We start from the raw sequence: 19734 nt of genomic DNA, 5'->3' as shown, positions 1-19734 counted from the left end.
AAAATAGGTAGATTTGAGAGGAATATAGTTCAGAAAATTATGAATTTGACTTTTTTTGATATATGTCTATCGAGATGGCTAATGCAAGTGAGCCGAAATCACGTCACTGCACTCCAGCCTGGGCAACAGTGAGACTCTGTCTCAAAAAAAAAAAAAACGTTAATGCATGTCCATTTGGAGTTATTTAAATCAAGTGTGAATAAATAATAAATGACTTAAGAACTTACATTACTGAGCCACCTCCTATGGTGGAAGAATATGTGTGGTAAATACACAGATGTGTGGCTAGAGTCGAGGATAATTAAACACTCTTACCTCTTTTTTCTCTTTTGAGTCTTGGATTTGTTAATTTTGACCATTCTTCAGCCATACTACTATGTTCTCAGTTTGCCTCTTCTGCCCCTTTCCTCTTTAAATACTAAGTGACTACTTTTCTTCCTTGTATAGTGGTTTATGTATACATTTCATGTTCCTCATTTCTGTGTAAATCTTTGAGGATAAGAAGCATGTTTTATTTGTATCTTTGTATGTGCCCCAGTTAGGATCCCCAGATAAAGTACAAGATGCTCACTTAAGTTTATATTTCAGATAAACAATGAATATTTTATGTAAATATGTTTCATGCTATATTTTTATTTGTCAAACTTGGCAGCCCTCACCACGTACATTGTACAGTGGGTGCTTAGTTCAGTGAATGAATTAAAATTGGATTTTAGTTTTAGTCCCATGACATTGGCAGAGTATTTTTATTTTTAGTTTTGCAGGTGGAAAATAAATCTGAGGTTAATGGACTTTAAATACTTTCCCCAAGTTTACCTAGTTAACTAAATTGTTCGGCCTGACCCAGGAGACATAGATACACTTCTGATTGCCAACCAAACTAGTGCATCTTTGCTTAGGTTTTTCTAAGTTTTGAATTGGAGAACTTAGATTCTAAGGATGTGTTCTAAAGAGTTATTATTTTTCTTCTCCTGATCCTGGAATCTCCATATTTTATATATCATAAGTGCGTGTGTGTGTGTACACACATAATCTTGTTAGATTACTCTTAAGCTATTTGGGGGGAAGCAAATTGAAAGAAGTTTTCTTAATTATGTCTTGGGGAAATAACTGATAAAATCTTTGAATTTCCTTTTTCATACAGTAGAGGAAAATAATATTAAAATACTGAAAATAAAATCTCTGGGTTACTGAGGCTTACTTCGCGGACACTTAAGAGACAACAGTACTAAAATAATTTGCTTTTCATGTATTCAGAAATCTTGATTGTTCTAATATCTTGGACCTTTGTGAATTGAGAAAGGATGCATTTTGCAGAGGAGAATCTGCTTAATAGTAGAGATTCTGTAAAATTTGCAGCTTGAAAGGGCGATTTCTTTGCTTTTGGGAATTCTCTTTTCTTTCCCACCTTCAAGATTGAATGTTGCATATCCATGTATAACCAGTGGTTAAATATTATTAATTTGAGTGATACATAATTAGTGATGAAAGTAGTAAGAGGTAAAACCCTGAAATTAATGAAATAGCATTTCTCAACTATTTTACAACGTAGTATCCAATATGTTTTTCCAAGCCAGGATTCATATTTTTTCAGTATCGCTAATAGTTAGTTATTGCTACTTTTTACTGAATATCAGCTTTAATGGCAGCCTATTAATTTTTTAGAAATTAAGAAACTATATGTCTTTCATTTCATCTTGTTGATTTCATGACAATATTCTCTGGTCACAATCTTAGAATTGTGACTTTAGTGGCACCCATATTGTGAAATATGCATTTTAAAAATTAATTTCCATTCCCTTTAAGATTTAGAATTCACAAGTTGGGCAAGGTGGATCATGCCTTTGATACCAACACTTTGGTAGGCCAAGGCGGGTGGATCCGTTGAGGTCAGGAGTTTGAGAACAGCCTGGTGAACATGGTGAAACCCTGTCTCTACTAAAAATACAAAAAATGAGCGGGCATGGTGGCAGGTGCCTGTAGTCCCAGCTACTCGGGAGACTGAGGCAGGAGAATCGCTTGAGTCTGGGAGACGGAGGTTGCAGTGAGCTGAGATCATGCCGTGCCATTGCACTCCAGCTTGGGTGACAGAGTGAGACTCTGTCTCCAAAAGAAAAAAAAGAATTAGAATTCTCAGTCTTTTGGGGTGAATTTGCCCTTGTGAAAATGTTCTTATATTCTTATTTTTAGTCACAGTAATTAATACAATATAAAATATGAAGGCCTGTGATCGTGAGAAATAAAAATGTATGTCTTAGAAACAAAATACCCTCCTTTTTCTTCTCCCACTAAAATTTGAGAAGTTTTAGAGTGAATTCTATTAATGTTCCTAGAAGAATGTATGTATGTTAAAGAAAAATCCTGGTAATAATGTAATGGAATGGGGTGTTTGGGCGTGATGCTTCTGCTGGTCTGAATACATAGATACGGGAGTTTTTAAAATTATTGTTTTGTTTTGCTTTTTTAATACAGTGGTGGTGATAATAGTGAGATTTGATTTTTTTTTTAACTGAATTAGTTTAAAAAGATCGCAAATTGTAGATCTTGGAATGTATTCTTATCTTTTCATATATTTTGTAATGTATATTCATACATTTTTAAAAGAAGAATTTTACTCTACATCATTTTCAAACAGCTACACTTTGTTGATATTTTTATCACATCCTTACATATTCAACAGCAGAGTATTTCGGCGTACGCATATACTGTAGCTTATTTAGTCAGTCCCATTTTGTTTGACCTGTGGAGAATTAGAATAGGTGTTTTGACTGTTTTATCACATGTCAGGCACTGTATTGTGTATTATCTCATGTAGTTCTCATAGTTACTGCATGGTGTAAGTATTTTTATCCCCAGTTTACAGGTAGGGAAACTTAACCCAGAGATGTTCAGTAATTTGTTCACGTTTTTTAACCGATTATACTGATCAGGATATTGATAATAGCGTTCTGTTGTTATTTGCCAGATACGATTGTTTATTCTTTTCATACATAATGTCATTTAATCTTCTTGAGAACCCTAAATGAGTCAGGGCCTACTGTTCTCATTTTATAGGAGAAACTGAGGCTCCCTGAGATTGAGTTGCTTGCTTGTGATCATACATCTAACCAGTGGCACCTATTTGTGACTCTTCTAATTATATAACTGATTGTTTTTGTCTTATTCTCAACCCCTGCTTGTTTCTGAGGAAATCAGTAAAAATTCTAGCTGAAAAAGGCACTTACAGCAAATGATTTCATATCTTGGCTCCCTCATCTCTAAAATATGGATAACAATCTTTTTTTTATAGGGTGATTCCATTAAGTAAGATGATATATGTGAAGCATGTAGCACACAGGATATGTAATAAGAGCTCAATAAATATTACTAGTACCTTTCTTACTGTTTTATTTTAGTTATTTCGATTTTTATTCAGGCTGTAAACTCAGCAAATGCGTATCATAGAAAATCTGGAAAAGATAAAGGAGTTTAGGAAGTGATCACTCAGACTCACCACTCAGATGAAATTCTAGCATGTTTCCTTTCAGATAATGCGATATTTCCTGATACATAGGTCAGTCACTACACCTGACACATACTGGAATCGTTTTGTTTATGGGAATGTCTCTCCTGATTAATTACTTTAAGAAGAACAGAGGCTGTCCTTATGTACCAGCACTGTTTCTGGCACAGAGTCGGTACTCAGCAAATATTTGAAATGAACGATTAGAAATTTGGAGAAGATCTTTCAGTCTTCTCCATTCATTGCCATTTTTTTGCATTTAAAAAGTGATTATAGAAATATTTTAGTGTAAAATCAAGGTAGATATATTAGTCTGGGTTCAAAGACTGAGCTATTATCAGACAAAGGAATTTGATGTAGCAATTAAACGTGCAAACAGCTCAGTAAGAGTATGTTGGGAAGACTGTATTCTGAAGATTAGAGGAACAATTATTTAATGAGTACAGTCTTGAAGTGTATGGGTCTCAAAAGTTTGCCAGTAAATTGCCCCAGCAAGATCTTGAGTCTCTGGGAAAGATCCCTTCATGTCAGTCTGTAGTGGTAGGTGAGATCTGACTTACCACTTAAGATGGTGGTGTCTGGATATCATGACTGCTTAAGCGTAATGACATCTCTTTAAATCTGAAATTTCGTTCACTGGAAAGAATTAAACTATCTGCTATGCAGAGGAGACTTTAGAAGTGGATGGTAATACGTATACTGTTGAGAACTAATGATCCAGCACAGAAGGGATTCTCATATGTAATCTGTGAATACTCTTTTGGGATATTAGCACCCTGAGAGCCTTCCCTGTACATATGAGAGCAACATACAAGCAAACTACCAAAGTTTTAAGTTACTTTTAAAGTATTTTTGACTTAAATGAAAATATAATGGTTTGTTAATGGTTGCAACAAAAACTTCTGAAATTGGACTGGTGCTAATTCTAGAACTATCTGCCAGAATCATCAAGACTTAAAACTTCATTTTTAAAAGCATGTATGAACATTGAAAGTGAATTAAGGGTAAAAAGGATTTCGTAGGAAATAGTCCCTCCCTTCTTTTACTTTTTTTTGTCAGGGGAGATAGGGTCTCACTCTGTTGACCATGCTGGAGTGCAGTGGAGTGATCATGGCCCACTGTGGCCTCAACCTCTTGGGCTCAAGTGATCCTCCCACTTCAGCCTCCCAAAGTGCCAGGATTACAGGTGTGAGCCAACACACCTGGCCCCTTTACCTTTTTTAAAAAGCTGCTTTAAGTGGTTTATTACATGCAGCTATTTTAATAAATGGATTAAGTGTAATTTCAGGTTGAGGTCAGCTTGTCTCAGCTGAAGCAGGTTGTTACTAAGAGCCTTGCCTTTGGCTTTATAAAGTCCTCTTTGTTCATACTGCACAATTATTCAGGTTATAGTGGTTTTCAGTAGATGCAAATGCTACTCTGTGCTGCTCTTCAGGTGAAACAAGAAACTTTTTATGGACAGTATGTTCATAGTTACAGGAACATGAAGTGTGAATATAGGGTGGCCTGTGGCCATGTTTAATGTGGTGATGTACACAGTACTTTCCAGACCCTCATTTTTTAGATGAGCTGAAAATTAAAGAAGATGCAATTTTGATTTCAGATAATATTAATAGTTCTTTTCAGTAACTGTTGCTGTGTTATTGCCATCTATTTGATTTGTGTTCTCTCTTGATAAATACCGTAGCATTGACAAAGTAACCAGAGTACAGAAAATATTGGTGGTATATTACTTTATAAAAATTAATTGTAGTTCACTTTAGGGAATTCTAGAAATTCTTATGAAATGTGTTTTTATGTATGTAGAGTTTAAACATGTAAATTACACCAAAGATACTATACTTTTTTTTTTTTTTTGGACAGAGTCTTGCTCTGTTGCCCAGGCTGAAGTGCAGCGACACGATCTTGGCTCTCTGCAGCCTCCACCTCCTAGATTCAAGCGATTCTGTCTCTGCCTCCTGAATAGCTGGGACTACAGGCATTTGCCACCACGCTTGGCTACTTTTTGTATTTTTAGTAGAGACAGGATTTTGCCATTTTGGCCAGGCTGGTCTTGAACTCCTGCCCCCAGGTGATCTGCCTGCCTCGGCCTCCTAACATTCTGGGATTACTACTCTTTGCTTTTATCCCAGTGACATTTGTTTCATATTTTTCTCTTACTATGAAAACAGTTGTTTATTTACATTTCTTTGCTCCTAAAGAAAATAAAAATAAATACTTGAGACCACATACCCCCCATACATATACCATCATTTTATCTCTGATTAAAAATACTGGCAGTTTTCCCTATGTTAGCTCTTGTTAAGGTATTTTAAGGTGCAAATTTTGAAGGTCCTTTTGCTGAATGCGTTTGGTATAAATATTACCAGGAATTGCTAGTTTAAATGAGTCATCTGATAAAAGATAGAACCACCAAAGGGTAAATAGGCTTCTCTTTTTAAGTCTGCCTTTTGATTTTTTAATTCTGTTTACAAAAGTTGTGATCCTTTTCATAGGAAAATAACATGAGAATATAAAATTCTAATTCAATTGCTCATTTAAACTGTTTCATATAATGTTTATTATAGTCCTTGCTTTAATATTTGTACTAAAAATGCTAATTTTAGCCTGTTAAAATAGAGGTGAGAGCATTATTTGAATAAAGAAAACAAAAGGTAGATAAAATGCTATGTGATTGTGTGTGTTAGGGGTAAAGATAGACTCGGGGGGCTAGCCTTAATTAGAGTAAGAGATGCCGTTAGGATACTATTAACTTTTCATTTTATTTTTATTATTATTTTTTTGAGACAGAGTCTCGCTCTGTCGCCCAGGCTGAAGTGCAGTGACGCGATCTCGGCTCACTGCAAGCTCCGCCTCCTGGGTTCACGCCATTCTCCTGTCTCAGCCTCCTGAGTAGCTGGGATTACAGGCGCCCGCCACCTCGCCCAGCTAGTTTTTTGTACTTTTAGTAGAGATGGGGTTTCACCGTGTTAGCCAGGACGGTCTCGATCTCCTGACCTTGTGATCTGCCAGCCTCGGCCTCCCAAAGTGCTGGGATTACTGGCGTGAGCCACTGCGCGTGGCCAACTTTTCATTTTAATAAGTTAACTTAGTCTTCTCGGTAAATAAGTGAACTTAGTCTTCACGGTGCTCCCCGATGCAGTGTCCTTTCTACCTGTGCTCCAGTTAGGCCATTTCCTGTGCCTCTGCAGACCTACGCCTTCACTCTTGCAAATGCTTCTACCCTTCAAAGCCCTTCAAGGCATATAAAACCTTTCCTCTTCACAGTCAGGTGCGCTTCTCCTGAGCTTTTAGAACATTTACTTGTTTACAACTTTAGTAACTTTCTTAAAGTATCTCACATACTTCGAAACGGTCGAGGATGTGTCTTTAGTATTTTAAAAATTCAGCCGGGCATGGTGGCTTATGCCTGTAATCCTAGCACTTTGGGAAGCTGAGGTGGGAGGATGGCTTGAGGCCAGGAATCTGAGAACAACCTGGGCAATCTAGTGAGACTCTGTCTCTACAAAAAATTTTAAAAACAGTAGCCAGTAGTGGTGGCAGTTGTCTGTAGTCCCAGCTATTTGGGAAGCTGAGGCTAGAAGATCACTTGAGCCCAGGAGTTCAAGGCTAGAGTGAGCTATGATCGTCCTACTGCACTCCAGTCTGGGAGACAGAGCAAGACCCTGTCTCTAAAAATAAAACAAAGATCTCCCACAGCCTTGAAGACTATACTGTCTCATAGTAGGTGCTTAGTAATTATTTGTTGAATGAGATTGCCAGAATGTTAGCGTTAGTTGTATTATGTTTATACAGTGAAATAAGTTTCTCCACCGTAAAACAGGTTAATGTACATGTAAATGCAGTAATTCTTTTAGAATCAGATTTCTCTGTAGTGGCATTATTGACATTTTGGGGGATTGCCCAGTACATAGTAGAATGTTTAGTAGCAACCGTGGTCTCTACTCACTAGATGTCACTACCACCTCTTCCCTCACTCCAGTATGACAACCCACAGTGTCTCCAGACATAGCTAAATGTCCCCTGGGTGGCAGAATTATCCCTGGCTCAGATTGCTTTGGATGAAAAAAAGCATATGTATTTCAAGTCTCTTCTTGATTGTAGCTTATATGTAGTATGTTTGTTGTTTTTTTCAAGGGTGAATTTTGAGTGTAGAAACAAAATTGTTTCATAGTTCTTCAAATTTAACCTTGTGTAATTTAAGGAAACTGTCAAAGATACTATTAAGAAAACTGCATTTTTTACTGTTTTGTGTATTTTACATCGAATAATGGATTTTATTTGTTGTCTCCTCCAGATTGAAATTAAACTGAAAAAGCCAGAGGCTGTGAGATGGGAAAAGCTAGAGGGGCAAGGAGATGTGCCTACGCCAAAACAATTCGTAACAGGTTTGTTTTCTGGCCTTGATAGCTTTATATTCGTATTGTGTAACTGAAATTAAATAGTAATGAACATTCTTTTTGCTTTCATTATTTATGTTCTGAAGATAAGATACATTGAGTATAATAAGGTTGCTCCATAAAATATAAAGTAGCCTTTCTGTGAAACTTCTAACTTCTCAAATTCTAAGAATAAAATGAATGGCAGCAAAATCCCAGAGGGAGGTGGGATTTATTGTTTACCATGTAAAGTTTATGACATCAGTTGGAGGATGTTTATTTTTGTGTGTTGGCCCCTCCTGTTGTTTCTTTTTGGGTTGTAAGTTGGTTTACTCAGCTGATATATTTCCCACTCTTCCCTCTCCCTCTCTCACTTATTCCTTTCTATTCCTTCTACTGATACTGTCATCTGATTTCCTGGAATTTTCAGGGCTTTACAGGGTAAGGTGTCTACCCCATTTCTTATTGCTAATTTAGAGATGAACACAAATAGGTAATAAATGCCAAAAGAAAGTCTAGGAAAAGAGTAGAAAACCAGGCTTCATTGTATATATAGTCCTGTAAGAAACAGACAGAACTTTGTGTTGAGGTCAATTTTAAGTATATGCAATAACTAGATAAGAATTTTTGTAATGGACTAATTCACAGCACACTCAGAACTACAACCCAAGATTATATTTTATAGCAATAGCCTCATTAATGAGTGGAGCGAAATTTCTTTTTATTAGAAGTAATGGTCTGATTTAATGACTGAAACAAGCTAACATGTGTCTCAGCTACTTCTTCTGATTTTGACTGCTTTCTTCTGTAACAGAAAACACATTTCCTTGTGGCACCTTTTAGAAAACACCAAGTTATTCAACAGATCATTCGTGTGTGTGTGTGTGTGTGTGTGTGTGTGTAGTTATTTCTTTAGAAATAATTTTGGATGTTTAGAAGTTTCAAAAATAAGAGATTCTCATGTAGCTTTCACCCAGTTTCCCCCGGTGATAGTGTCTTAACTAGTCCAATGATTACCTCTTAAGTCGTCTGTGGTATAATTTTCAAAATCAGGGTATTAACACCAACAGATACTTTCTAAGGACTGAAGTATATCTAGTGGGTATTTAAGGTATTTAGTTAAGCATCTGCTTCCCACTCTACTGGAAAGATGTATGTGCTTCTTTTAGGACTGACTCCAAGAGATTCTGAGGCTGAGGTTTATATGTAGCTGAAAGGTTTAAAAATATATAATCACTTTAAATGTAGCATCTTACTTGGTTCTAACAGCCCTGCATAACAGGCAACCCCTTATTACTCCTCCCATTTTGCAGGCTCAGAAAAGTTAAGCTCAAGATTATCCAGCAGTTCTCATTGTCTAGGACTAAAATCTAGGTCTTCTCAGTTGGTTCCAGTTACTCTCTTAACCCCTTGTCTACTCGTTGCATACTGCTTGTTGTTGCATTTTCTAACAATGGAAACAATTTTTGCCGACATGAGTATCTATGTAGTTATTTGATATTATAGTGAATGAACAGGGAGGTTACTCATCTCTCAAAGTAGTTTTTCTACCATCTCCAGGTGTTAAAAAGTTTTTCTGAGATTAAAGATCAAGGTTTTTTAGTGTTATAGTTACCATGTTTTTTCTAAACTCAACACCTTAGGTATTCAAGATGATATTCTTCCTGTCCTATTTTTATAAGAAATTAATATGCTTGTCAGATTCCTGTGTATTGCAAGCTGGAGACTATAGATAAGGGCAAATCACTTAACCTATCTGAGAGCCAGCTTGCTTATCTGTAAAATGGAGATTAAAACCTCTGTTCTCATGCTTCCTGGGAGTCAGCATTAGGATTAATTAAATCCGTGTTTCCCGGGCTCTTAACTTACCATGGCATGCATTTTTTTGTTTTATCTGGCTTCTAGTCAAAATGTACAAAGATAGAAGGATGTCTAGTAGAAGGAAGGTGGATGGGATTTTCAAAACAATATATTTGGCCCTGAAAAAAGCTATGTGTTGGTGGTGTGTGTGTGTTTTTGTCTTGTTTTGAGGAGGAATGGGCAGGGAGAAAGTCGGTTTACAAGTGAAGAGAAAGCATAGAAAAACAGTGGATGTTAAATAGTTTCTCAGCTATTTTGACAAAAGGGATGTAGAAAGCAATATTGGGAGGAACATTTAGATTAGTATTAATGTGTCCTAATACACGCTGATGGGGAAATTTTGAATCGGGTTTTTTGAAGACTACAGCTGCTTTGTCCAACGCAGTAGCTGCTAGCCACACGTTACCTGTTCAGCACTTGAAATATGACTAGTCTGCATTGAGATCTGCTATGTGAAATATATGTAAAATATGTAAAAGAAAAGAATGTAAAATATATTCTTTTTGTTGTTGTTGGTTTCTTTCTTTCTTTTTTTTTTTTAAAGGGAGTCTTGCTCTGTCACCCAGGCTGGAATGCAGTGGCACTGTCATGGCTCAGTGTAGCCTCGACCTCTTGGACTCAAGCAGTCCTCCCACCCCAGCCTTCCAAGTAGCTGGTACTGCAGACATGTGCCACCATGCTCAGCTAATTTTTTTTTTTTCCATAGAGATGGGTTCTCGCTATGTTGCCCAGGCTGGTCTCACATTTCTGGCCTCAAGCAATCGTCCTACCTTGGCCTCCCAAAGTGCTGGGATTACAGGCGTGAGCCCCCATGCCCAGCCTCTGTTGGTTTCATGTCAAAATGATACTATATATGATATATATCAGGTTAAATAAAATATATTATTAAACTGCATTTCACCTGATTCTTTTTAGTAATGTAGTTATTAGAAATTTTAAAATTATGTATGTGACTCACATCTGAGGCTGTCATATTTTTATTGGACAGTGAACAGAGCTGCTCCTATAGCAACTAGGTTGGCTAGTTATTTTCTAATTATTTGTGTGCCAAGATCTTGATGCCTTTGGTCTTTGGAGCAATCTTGGCAGTACCCCGAGCCCCTGGGCCAGTAGCCTTTCTGGCTGCAAGCAGCCTCTGTTTATAAACCCCAGTGTGCCCTACCAACACTATTATTTGCTAGGTGTATGGCATGTGGACATTGAACTTCAGATCATCAAGTGTAGTACTTTAAACATTTAGGCATTACTTATTGTTATTGCCTATTGAAATAATCTTATATTTTTGATGTGGGGAGAGTATGGAGTGGCATGGATGATTATTTATATTTTCAGGCCATTTATACTCTGAAAGATACTAAATACTTTAGAAAAGCCACAGTTTTAACATTTATTAAAATCTTAGTTACGAAAGATTTCATAGGCATCCTTTAAAAAAACTTTTATTTTTAAAATTGTTTGTACTGTCTTTGCAACTTTTCTGAAAACATAAAAGTTCTGTATACTTTTCATCTAGTTTGTCCTGTTATCAACATGAAGAATCTGCTTTTAATCTAATCTAATTTTATATAAAGTATCAGAAGTTTACACTTTATTGAGTTATTGTACTCAAATCCCCAGATTTTACATTATGGTAACTGACTCAGTTTTTAGAAATGTAAATTTTGTTATTGATGTATATACCAGAAAGACACTTACTGCATACGTGAAATTCGGTAATCTAAACTGTTTGCTAAGATGTTCCATATACATGGTCACAAAGTTTACATATTCTTGACATAATTGAAACATGTTGATTAATTACTTCTGCCTTTTTTTACTTCACAGATGTAAAGAACCTATATCCATCATCATCTCCTTATACAAGAAATTGGGATAAATTGGTTGGTGAGATCAAAGAAGAAGAAAAGAATGAAAAGTTGGAGGGAGATGCAGCTTTAAACAGATTATTTCAGCAGATCTATTCAGATGGTTCTGATGAAGTGAAACGTGCCATGAACAAATCCTTTGTAAGAATATAAACTTTTAAGAAATATATATGGGAGGAAATTTTACATATTTTAAAAGAGAAAATTGGTAATGTGAGACCAAATTGCATGTACTATAGCTGGGAGAACTTTTTGAATAAGGTCTGTCTGAACGTTTCTTTTTGCTCTAAGAGTAATTTTTGAAGAAGTTGAAAACTTACAGAAGAGATGATGAGAAACAAGTAGTTTATCCTAAGTAGGTATTTTTTATCGGTGAATTAGATTGATATGGAGTCATCTTACTTGGATTTTCACAGTAGCTGAGTGAACTTCTGTTGTGTCCCTTCTAGATTCGTATGTAGTGTCAATGTTAGAGATGAAGAATATAGATGTGAAACTTTCCAGAATAGTGTTTGCAAGTAGAAGGTGTACATTATTCATTGGTTTAACAACTCTCTTGATTAAGAGAATTCAGGCTTTTTGTCAGGGCAGCATAAATACCTAAATTAGACCTCAAGATTTTAGTAACAATTCATCACTGTAGAACTTTATAGATTATTTAGCTTGCAGTTGTAATCATGTGACTTTTATTAATACCAGTAGCTCTGGAAAAATGACTCTTTTAAGACATTCATATTTACAGTAGAAAGTTAAAATTAGTATTTAATAATATTTAGTTAATGTGGTTGAGGCTCAGGTATTTCACACTTAAGAAATACGTGGTAATTGGTCATGATTGTGCTTTTCACAGTTTATTTAGATACAAGGTCTTTCCCTGTTGCCCAGGCTTGAGTGCAGTGCGTGATCTTGGCTCACTGCAGCCTCTGTCTGCCAGGCTCAAGTGATTCTCCTACCTCAGCCTCTGCAGTAGCTGGGACTATAGACATACACCACCACGCCTGGCTACTTTATTTCTTGTAGAGATGGGGTTGCGCCATGTTGCCCAGGCTGGTCTTGAACTCCTGGCTTCAAGAAGCAATCTAGCCACCTCAGCCTCCCAAAGTGCTGGGATTACAGGCGTGAGGCACCTCAACCAGCCTCACTATTAATAAATAAATTTTTTTCCATCACTTTTGGGAGGGTGAGGTGGGAGGATCACTTGAGCTAAAGATCTTGAGACCAGCCTGGGCAACGTAGAGAGACTCTTATCTCTACCAAAAAAAAAAAAAAAAAAATTAGCTAGGCCTGGTGGCATGTGCCTGTGGTCCCAGCTACTTGGGAAGGTGAGGTGGGAGGATCTCTTGAGCCTGGGAAGTCAAGGTTGCAGTGGGTTATTTTTTTATGCCACTGAACTACAGCCTGGGCAACAGAGACCCTCTCTCAAGAAAAAAAAAAGTTTTCATTAAACTTTTAGTTTTGAGATACTTGTAGATTCACATGCAATCCTAAGAAATGAAGTTCTTTCTACGTTTTACAAAGTTTCCACTGATGGAAACATTTTGCCAAAACTATGGTACAATGTCACTACCATGATATTGACAGTTAAGATAGGGAACGTGGCTGCATGCAGTGGCTCACACCTTTAATCGCAGTGCTTTGGGAGTCTGAGACCACAGGATCCCTTGAGGCTAGACCAGCCTGGGTAATGTAGTAAGATCTGGTCTCTACAAGAAATTTAAAAACTAGCTTGTCATGGTGTTGTGCCCCTGTCAGCTACTCAGGCGTCTGAGGCAGGAGTATTGTTTGAGCCCAGGAGTACAAGCTTGCAGTGAGCTATGATCGTGCCATTACACTCAGCCCAGGCAGCAAAGTGAGACCCTATCTCTTTAAAAAAAAAAAAAAAAAAAAAAAAGAGAGAGATACAGAACATTTTCATGGATTCCAAGGATCGCTTATGTTGCTGTTTTATGGCCATACTCACCCCATCTCTGCCCTTCCGTGATCCCTGATGATCACACATCTGGCAATCTTTGTCAGATATGTAGTTTGCAAATATTTTCTCCCAGTTTGTAGTTTTCATTTTCTTAGCAGGGTCTTTCATAGAACCAAAATATTTCATTTTGATTAAGTCTAATTTACTACTTTTTGTGGATCATGCATTTAGTTTCAAGTCTGTTAACTCTTTGCTTAGTCCTAGATCTCAAAGACTTTCCCCTATTTAAATAAAAGTAATATTGTTTTACATATTATATTTCTTTTTTATTTAGAGATAGGGTTTCATTCTGTCACCCAGGCTGGAGTATAGTGGCACAGTCACAGTTCACTGTAACCTCAAAGTCCTGAGCTCAAGTGATCCTCATGCCTCAGCCTCCCAAGTAGATGGGACTATACATCCATGCTGCCATGCTTGGCTAATTTTTAAAATTTTTTGTAGAGATGGGGTGTCTCTGTGTTGCTTAGGGTAGTCTCGAACTTCTGGCCTCAAGCAGTTCTTTGGCCTTGGTCTCCTGAAGTGCTAGGGTTACAGGTGTGAGCCACAGCACCTGGCCTGCATATTACATTTAAGTCTGTGATGCATTTTGAATTTTTACATCAAGTGTGAGATTTAACTTGAGATTCCTTTTTGTGGGGTGGATAGTATGTTCAAGTGTTCTGGCACCTATCTCTTCTCATTGAATCACTTTTGCACCTTTCTCAAAAATCAGTTGTGCATATTTGTGTGAGTCTATTTCTTAGTTCCCCGTTCTGTTAGATTGAGCTGTATGTGATCTATATGTACGTTCCTCTGTCAGTCCCACCGTCTTGAACTGTAGCTGTGTAAGTCTGAAATTGGGCAGACTCATTCCTCCTACTTTATCCTTTATTTTCACAATTGTTTTTAGATACTCTAACTCATTTGTCTTTCCGTGTAAATTTTAAAGTAAAGTGATGTATATATAATTTTGGTGTATTACTAGAATCTAGACATACAGTTAATTTTATGTTTATCTTGTATTCTATGACGTTGCTGGACTCAGTTCTAGGAATATTTTTGGAGATTGTTACTTTTTTAATGTGTACAATCATCTTCAAATATGGAAGTTTTATTTATCTGCAAATAGAGTTTTATTTCTTCCTTTTCTATCTGTATGCCTTTTATCTCCTTTTCTTGCTGTATTTCACTGACTGCAACTTCAGCACTGTGTTAAGTAAGAGTAGTGAGAGTGGACATCCCCCTTGCTTCCCATTTTAAGGGAAAAGTATTTATTGTTTCATCATTAAGTAGCATGTTAACTGTAAGTTTTTGGTAGATCTTTGTCAAGTTATGAGAGTTCTATTGTATTCCTATTTTTCTGAAATTTTTTTATCATTAACTTTTAACATTGACTTTTTGTCAGATGTTTTCTCTGTGTTGATAGGATTATATGATTTTTCTTCCTTAGCCTGTTAATATGATTTTATATGATTAATATGATTGATTTTCAAGTATTGAGACAGACTTGCATGAGCCCTACTTTGTCATATAGTGTATCTCTCAATTCTGTCTTCTAATGTTTTGTTATGGGTTATTGTGTTTATATTCATGAGGAATATGAGTCTGTACTTTTTGTGCTATCTTTGGTTTGGCGTCAGAGTAATACTTCGTAAAATGAATTAGGAAGCATTTCATCCTCTTCTATTTTTTAGAAGATATTGTGTATAATTGGTGTTAACTTTTTTAAAGTATTTGGCAGAACTTATCAGTGAAACTGGAGATTTCTTTATTAGGAGATTTAAAGTTATGAATTTAGTTAACCTAAAAGTTTTTATAGGACTGTTCAAATTGTCTATTTCATATGGGTGACTTGTGGTTTGTGTTTCTGATAAACTGATCCATTGTGTCCAAGTTGTCGGTGTTTATTTAGTCCCTTATTCTTTTTGTTTGTTTTTTGTCTTTTTTGAGATGGCGTTTTTCTGTCGCCCAGGCTAGAGTGTAGTGGTGTGATCATAGCTCACTGCAGCCTCAGCTTCCCAGGCTCAAGTGATCCTCTCATCTCAGCCTCTCTAGTAGCTGGGACTACAGGCATGTGCCACCATGTCCAACTAATGTATTTTTATTTTATTTTATTTTGTAGATATGGGGTTTTGCCATGTTGCCCAGTCTGGTCTGTAACTCCTGAGCTCAAGCGATCCACCCACCTTGGCCTCCCAAAGTGCTGGGATTACAGTAGTGAGCCACCGCCCCCGGCCTTGCTTACTCTTTTGATGTCTGCAGGGTATTTATAGTGATACTTTTTTTACCATTCTTGTAATGGTAATTTGTCTCTTTTCTCTTTTTTCTTTGTCAGTCTTCTAGAGGTTTAAAGGGCACCTTATCTAGCATATGCTTACCCATTGGGTAGGTTTGCTTATTTTATTGAATTTTTTCTCCCAAAGAATTAGCTCTTGGTTTCATTTTTTCCTCTATTTTTTGTTCTACATTTTATTCATTTCTATTATTATTATTATTATTATTATTATTCTGCTTGCTTTAGTTGCATTTTGTTCCTATTTTTTTAGGTTCTTAAGATGTACATTTATCTATTATCTATTTCTATGTATTCACTCATTTTTGAGACAGGGTCTCCCTCTGTCGCCAGGGTGGAGTGTAGTGGTGCAATCATGGCTCAGTGCAGCCTTGACCTCCTGGGCTCGAGTAATCCTCCTGAGTAGCTGGGATCACAGGTGTGCGCCACCATGCCCAGTTAATTTTTTTCAATTTTTTTAGAGACGAGGTCTCCCCATATTGCCCAGGCTGGTCTTGAACTCTTGAGCTCAAGCAGTCCCCTCCCATGTTGACCTCCTAAAGTGCTGAGATTACAGGCATGAGCCACCATGCCTGGCCCGTTGTCTGAAAGTTTTCTGTTTTCCTAGGCAGCATCCTTTCCTGATCTCTTGGCAAGAGAGAGCTGGGATTTGTTGGGACTTTTTTCTTGTTTGTGCTCCTTGGTGTTTCCAGCTTCTTCAGCTCCAAGTCTAGGATATATGAGGCAAAAGGAAAACCCAGAATTTGCCACCACGTCATTTCTTGAGTCCCAAGGTCCTTGGTGGGTCTGTCTTCACTTTACCTTTTGGTGTCTTTTTTTTTTTTCTAGACAGGATCTTGCTCTGTTGTTCCAGCTGGAATACAGAGGTGCGATCATGAATCACTGCAGCCTTGAACTCCTGAGCTCAAGTGATCCTCCCACCTGAGCCTCCTCAGTAGCTGGCACTATAGGTGTGTGCCACCACACCTGGCTATTTTTCTTCTTTTTCTTGTGTGTAGAGATAAGGTCTCACTGCGTTGCCCAGGCTGTTCTTGAGCTCTTGGACTTAAGCAGTTCTCCTGCCTTGCCCTCACAAAGTATTGGGATTATAGGTGTGAGCCACTGCACCTGGCCCCTTGTAGAGTCATTTTATCTTTGTTTCATATGTAGCGTCCAGGGTGTTTAGATTTACTACTTGGAAGAATAGGAAAAGTACATCTACTCGATCTTCCCAGGAGAAGTCGTTCTCACTTTTGACTTTTGAAAGTGTGGTAGACAAAATTAGCAGTATGTCAGATCAAAGATGTCAACTCAAATCAAATCAAAGATCAAAGATAGAATCTGCAATCATTTTCATATAGAAACTTTGACAATTATAACCAAATTATGTGTACCCATAAAATAAGCCATCTGCAGCAACATTGATCTGGACTATACCAGGGACTTCTGTCCTTATGGAATACGAAAGAAACTAGACCTCTTTCTCTGTAATCTCCTTATCTAGTTGGGACAAAAGACCAAGATATACAAAATAATCACAGGGAAATGCTAAATTGCCCTGCAGTCTATTAGAGATGCGGTGGCAGGGGGCGGGGCGCGGTAAGTGTCATCAGCAAATATGGTCAGATTGTAAACTAATCTACTTTTTTTTAGTTTTATAACCGAAGGTCCTCTTGGGGTAGTTTGTGTTTGTTTGTTTGTTTATTTGAGAGAGAGTTTCACTCTGTCACTCAGGCTGGAGTGCAGTGATGCGATCTCAGCTCACTGCAACCTCCGCCTCCCAGATGCAATTGATTCTCATGACTCAGCCTCTGGAGTAGCTGGGACTACAGGCGCATGCCACTACGCCCAGCTAATTTTTGTAGTTTTAGTGGAGACGGGGTTTCACCATGTTGGCCAGGCTGGTCTTCAACTCGTGACCTCAGGTGATCTGCCCGCCTCAGCCTCCCAAAGTGCTGGAATTACAGGTGTGAGCCACTACGCTCTACCTTGGGGTAGTTTATTATACAGATTTGTCAAATGTAATTCAGTCATTTTATTTAAAGCCCACTATGTGCTAGGCCACTGTGCTTAGAACTGGGATATGAATATTAGTAAAATGTACTCCTTGCCCTTAATGAGCTCTCAGCATTAGTTGAAGTCGAGGGTGGAAAGCAGATATAAGAAGACAGAACCTTAAATTGCAACAATGCAGTGTGACACATGTTATGTAAGTAGTAATTAGGCTTACATAGACGAATTTACAGGAATAGAGAAATAAGAGGTCAGAGTAAAGCCACAGAGAGGTGATGACATTTCATGTTTGGAAGATGACTAAGGACACAAAAATCACTGCCGTGCAAAAAAAGCCCATGTAAGGGAGCTCAGTAGAGCGTGTCAGACATGGGGTTACATTGAGGTTCCAGTGTGTAGGATATGTAACTGTATACATTGGCCACTAACCCAATTGGTTATTTTTAAATGTTTATATTTTAATAATTTGCACTATTCTTTACTGTGGTTCAAATCCATTGATTTTTATCGTTAAAATAAGAAATGTCCAGATGTTTTTTAAATATATTAATGAATATTCTTGGGTTGTTAGTGGGTGGTATATTCAGTAGATGGTAAATAAATGACCAGTTTTTCACTGAGACACTGACTTTCTATACCTGCATATATGTACCTTGATTTTTAAAAAATTTTGGATAAACTTGCTTGTGTTTGGCACAAAGCACAAAGTAGAGGCCTTAAAGTTCTCTTCAGCTGGTATAGAAAGAGATTATTTTGATTGGTCTTTATGGTCTTCAGCAAAAGAAATTACGATAATCATTTTTTGGCGGGAGCTAATAATTGAAGGTAGTTTAATTTGAACCTTCATTTGAAGGTCGTTTTTCCCCATATATGTCTATGCTCATTAGCAAAGCATGTAGTGCACCTCCCTGACTAGTTTAGGATTTCCTTTTCAGATTTTATGGAACTTGTTAACCTCTGGAATGCCTAAAATTAAATAAAAATACTGTTTTGAGTTTATATTGAGCTATGTATTTTGTCTGTGTGTAATCTGTTTTATATATATGTATTGTATAGAGTTTATATTGAGATGCATATAATAGCCAATATTTGGGGCTCTATGCTTGGAACATTTTTAGAAAAATATTCTATTTTGATTACATGGTCCAGGAATTAATCTTATTTTAATTTTTTATTGCAGATGGAGTCGGGTGGTACAGTTTTGAGTACCAACTGGTCTGATGTAGGTAAAAGGAAAGTTGAAATCAACCCTCCAGATGATATGGAATGGAAAAAGTACTAAATAAATTAATTTGCTCTCACTGTATTATGTATATTCACCTAATGCCCGTTGTGTATTGATATTGCATTCTTGAATTTTGAACACTGAATATCTTTTTGAAAGATTATACCTCTTTACCTCTTTGTGCTTTAGAAATTGTTTTCCTTCAAGTGTTCAAGTCTAATGAAGAATGAAGATAACATTTTATCACTTCTGTCCTTAAAGATTTCAGACATGGTGAAACTGAATAAAGCGTATCACTTACTCCTAGATAGATTCATTCTATCTAGTTGTAGGGATGGAGAAATCTTTAATGGTATATTTTGGGTTATTGCCTTATTTTTGATGCAGTATTCTGTCAGTAATTTATTAGATCTGGCAGCTTTGGGTGAGCATAGATTTTTCACCTTCAGTGTTAACGTTGTGTTTGCTTTTAAAAACTGCTTTTGAATGGAGTTGTAAATACAATTTTTCTATGAAGATGTTTGGTTTATTTACCTTTTTCTTAAGTTTTTAATGAGAACTTTGAGAAATTATCACAGGGAGTTCCCATTTAGTTCATTTAATGGGAAGAATTTGTAATTTTAATTGCACTGAGATATTTTGGTCCTTACCTTGCAAATTTCTGTAT

The 19734-nt window shown here is 36.9% G+C and overlaps 1 protein-coding gene across 1 annotated transcript in view; it reads left to right on the top strand.

Annotated features, from left to right (window-relative positions):
* The window catches only part of SUGT1 (SGT1 homolog, MIS12 kinetochore complex assembly cochaperone), a 35488-nt gene extending 16115 nt beyond the window's left edge, over positions 1-19373 (top strand). Inside the window, exons 11-13 of the mRNA XM_010376261.2 lie at positions 7800-7890; positions 11566-11747; positions 19023-19373. Coding sequence (XP_010374563.1) covers positions 7800-7890; positions 11566-11747; positions 19023-19124 — 375 coding nt within the window. The 3' untranslated portion in view covers positions 19125-19373. The remainder of the gene's footprint in view (positions 1-7799; positions 7891-11565; positions 11748-19022) is intronic.
* The last annotated feature ends 361 nt before the right edge of the window (positions 19374-19734 follow it).

Source organism: Rhinopithecus roxellana, chromosome 18 (assembly GCF_007565055.1).
Source record: "Rhinopithecus roxellana isolate Shanxi Qingling chromosome 18, ASM756505v1, whole genome shotgun sequence".
NCBI classification, from domain to species: Eukaryota; Metazoa; Chordata; class Mammalia; order Primates; family Cercopithecidae; genus Rhinopithecus; species Rhinopithecus roxellana.
Note: the sequence above shows the minus strand (reverse complement) of the source record. Positions and strands in the feature narration are given on the sequence as shown.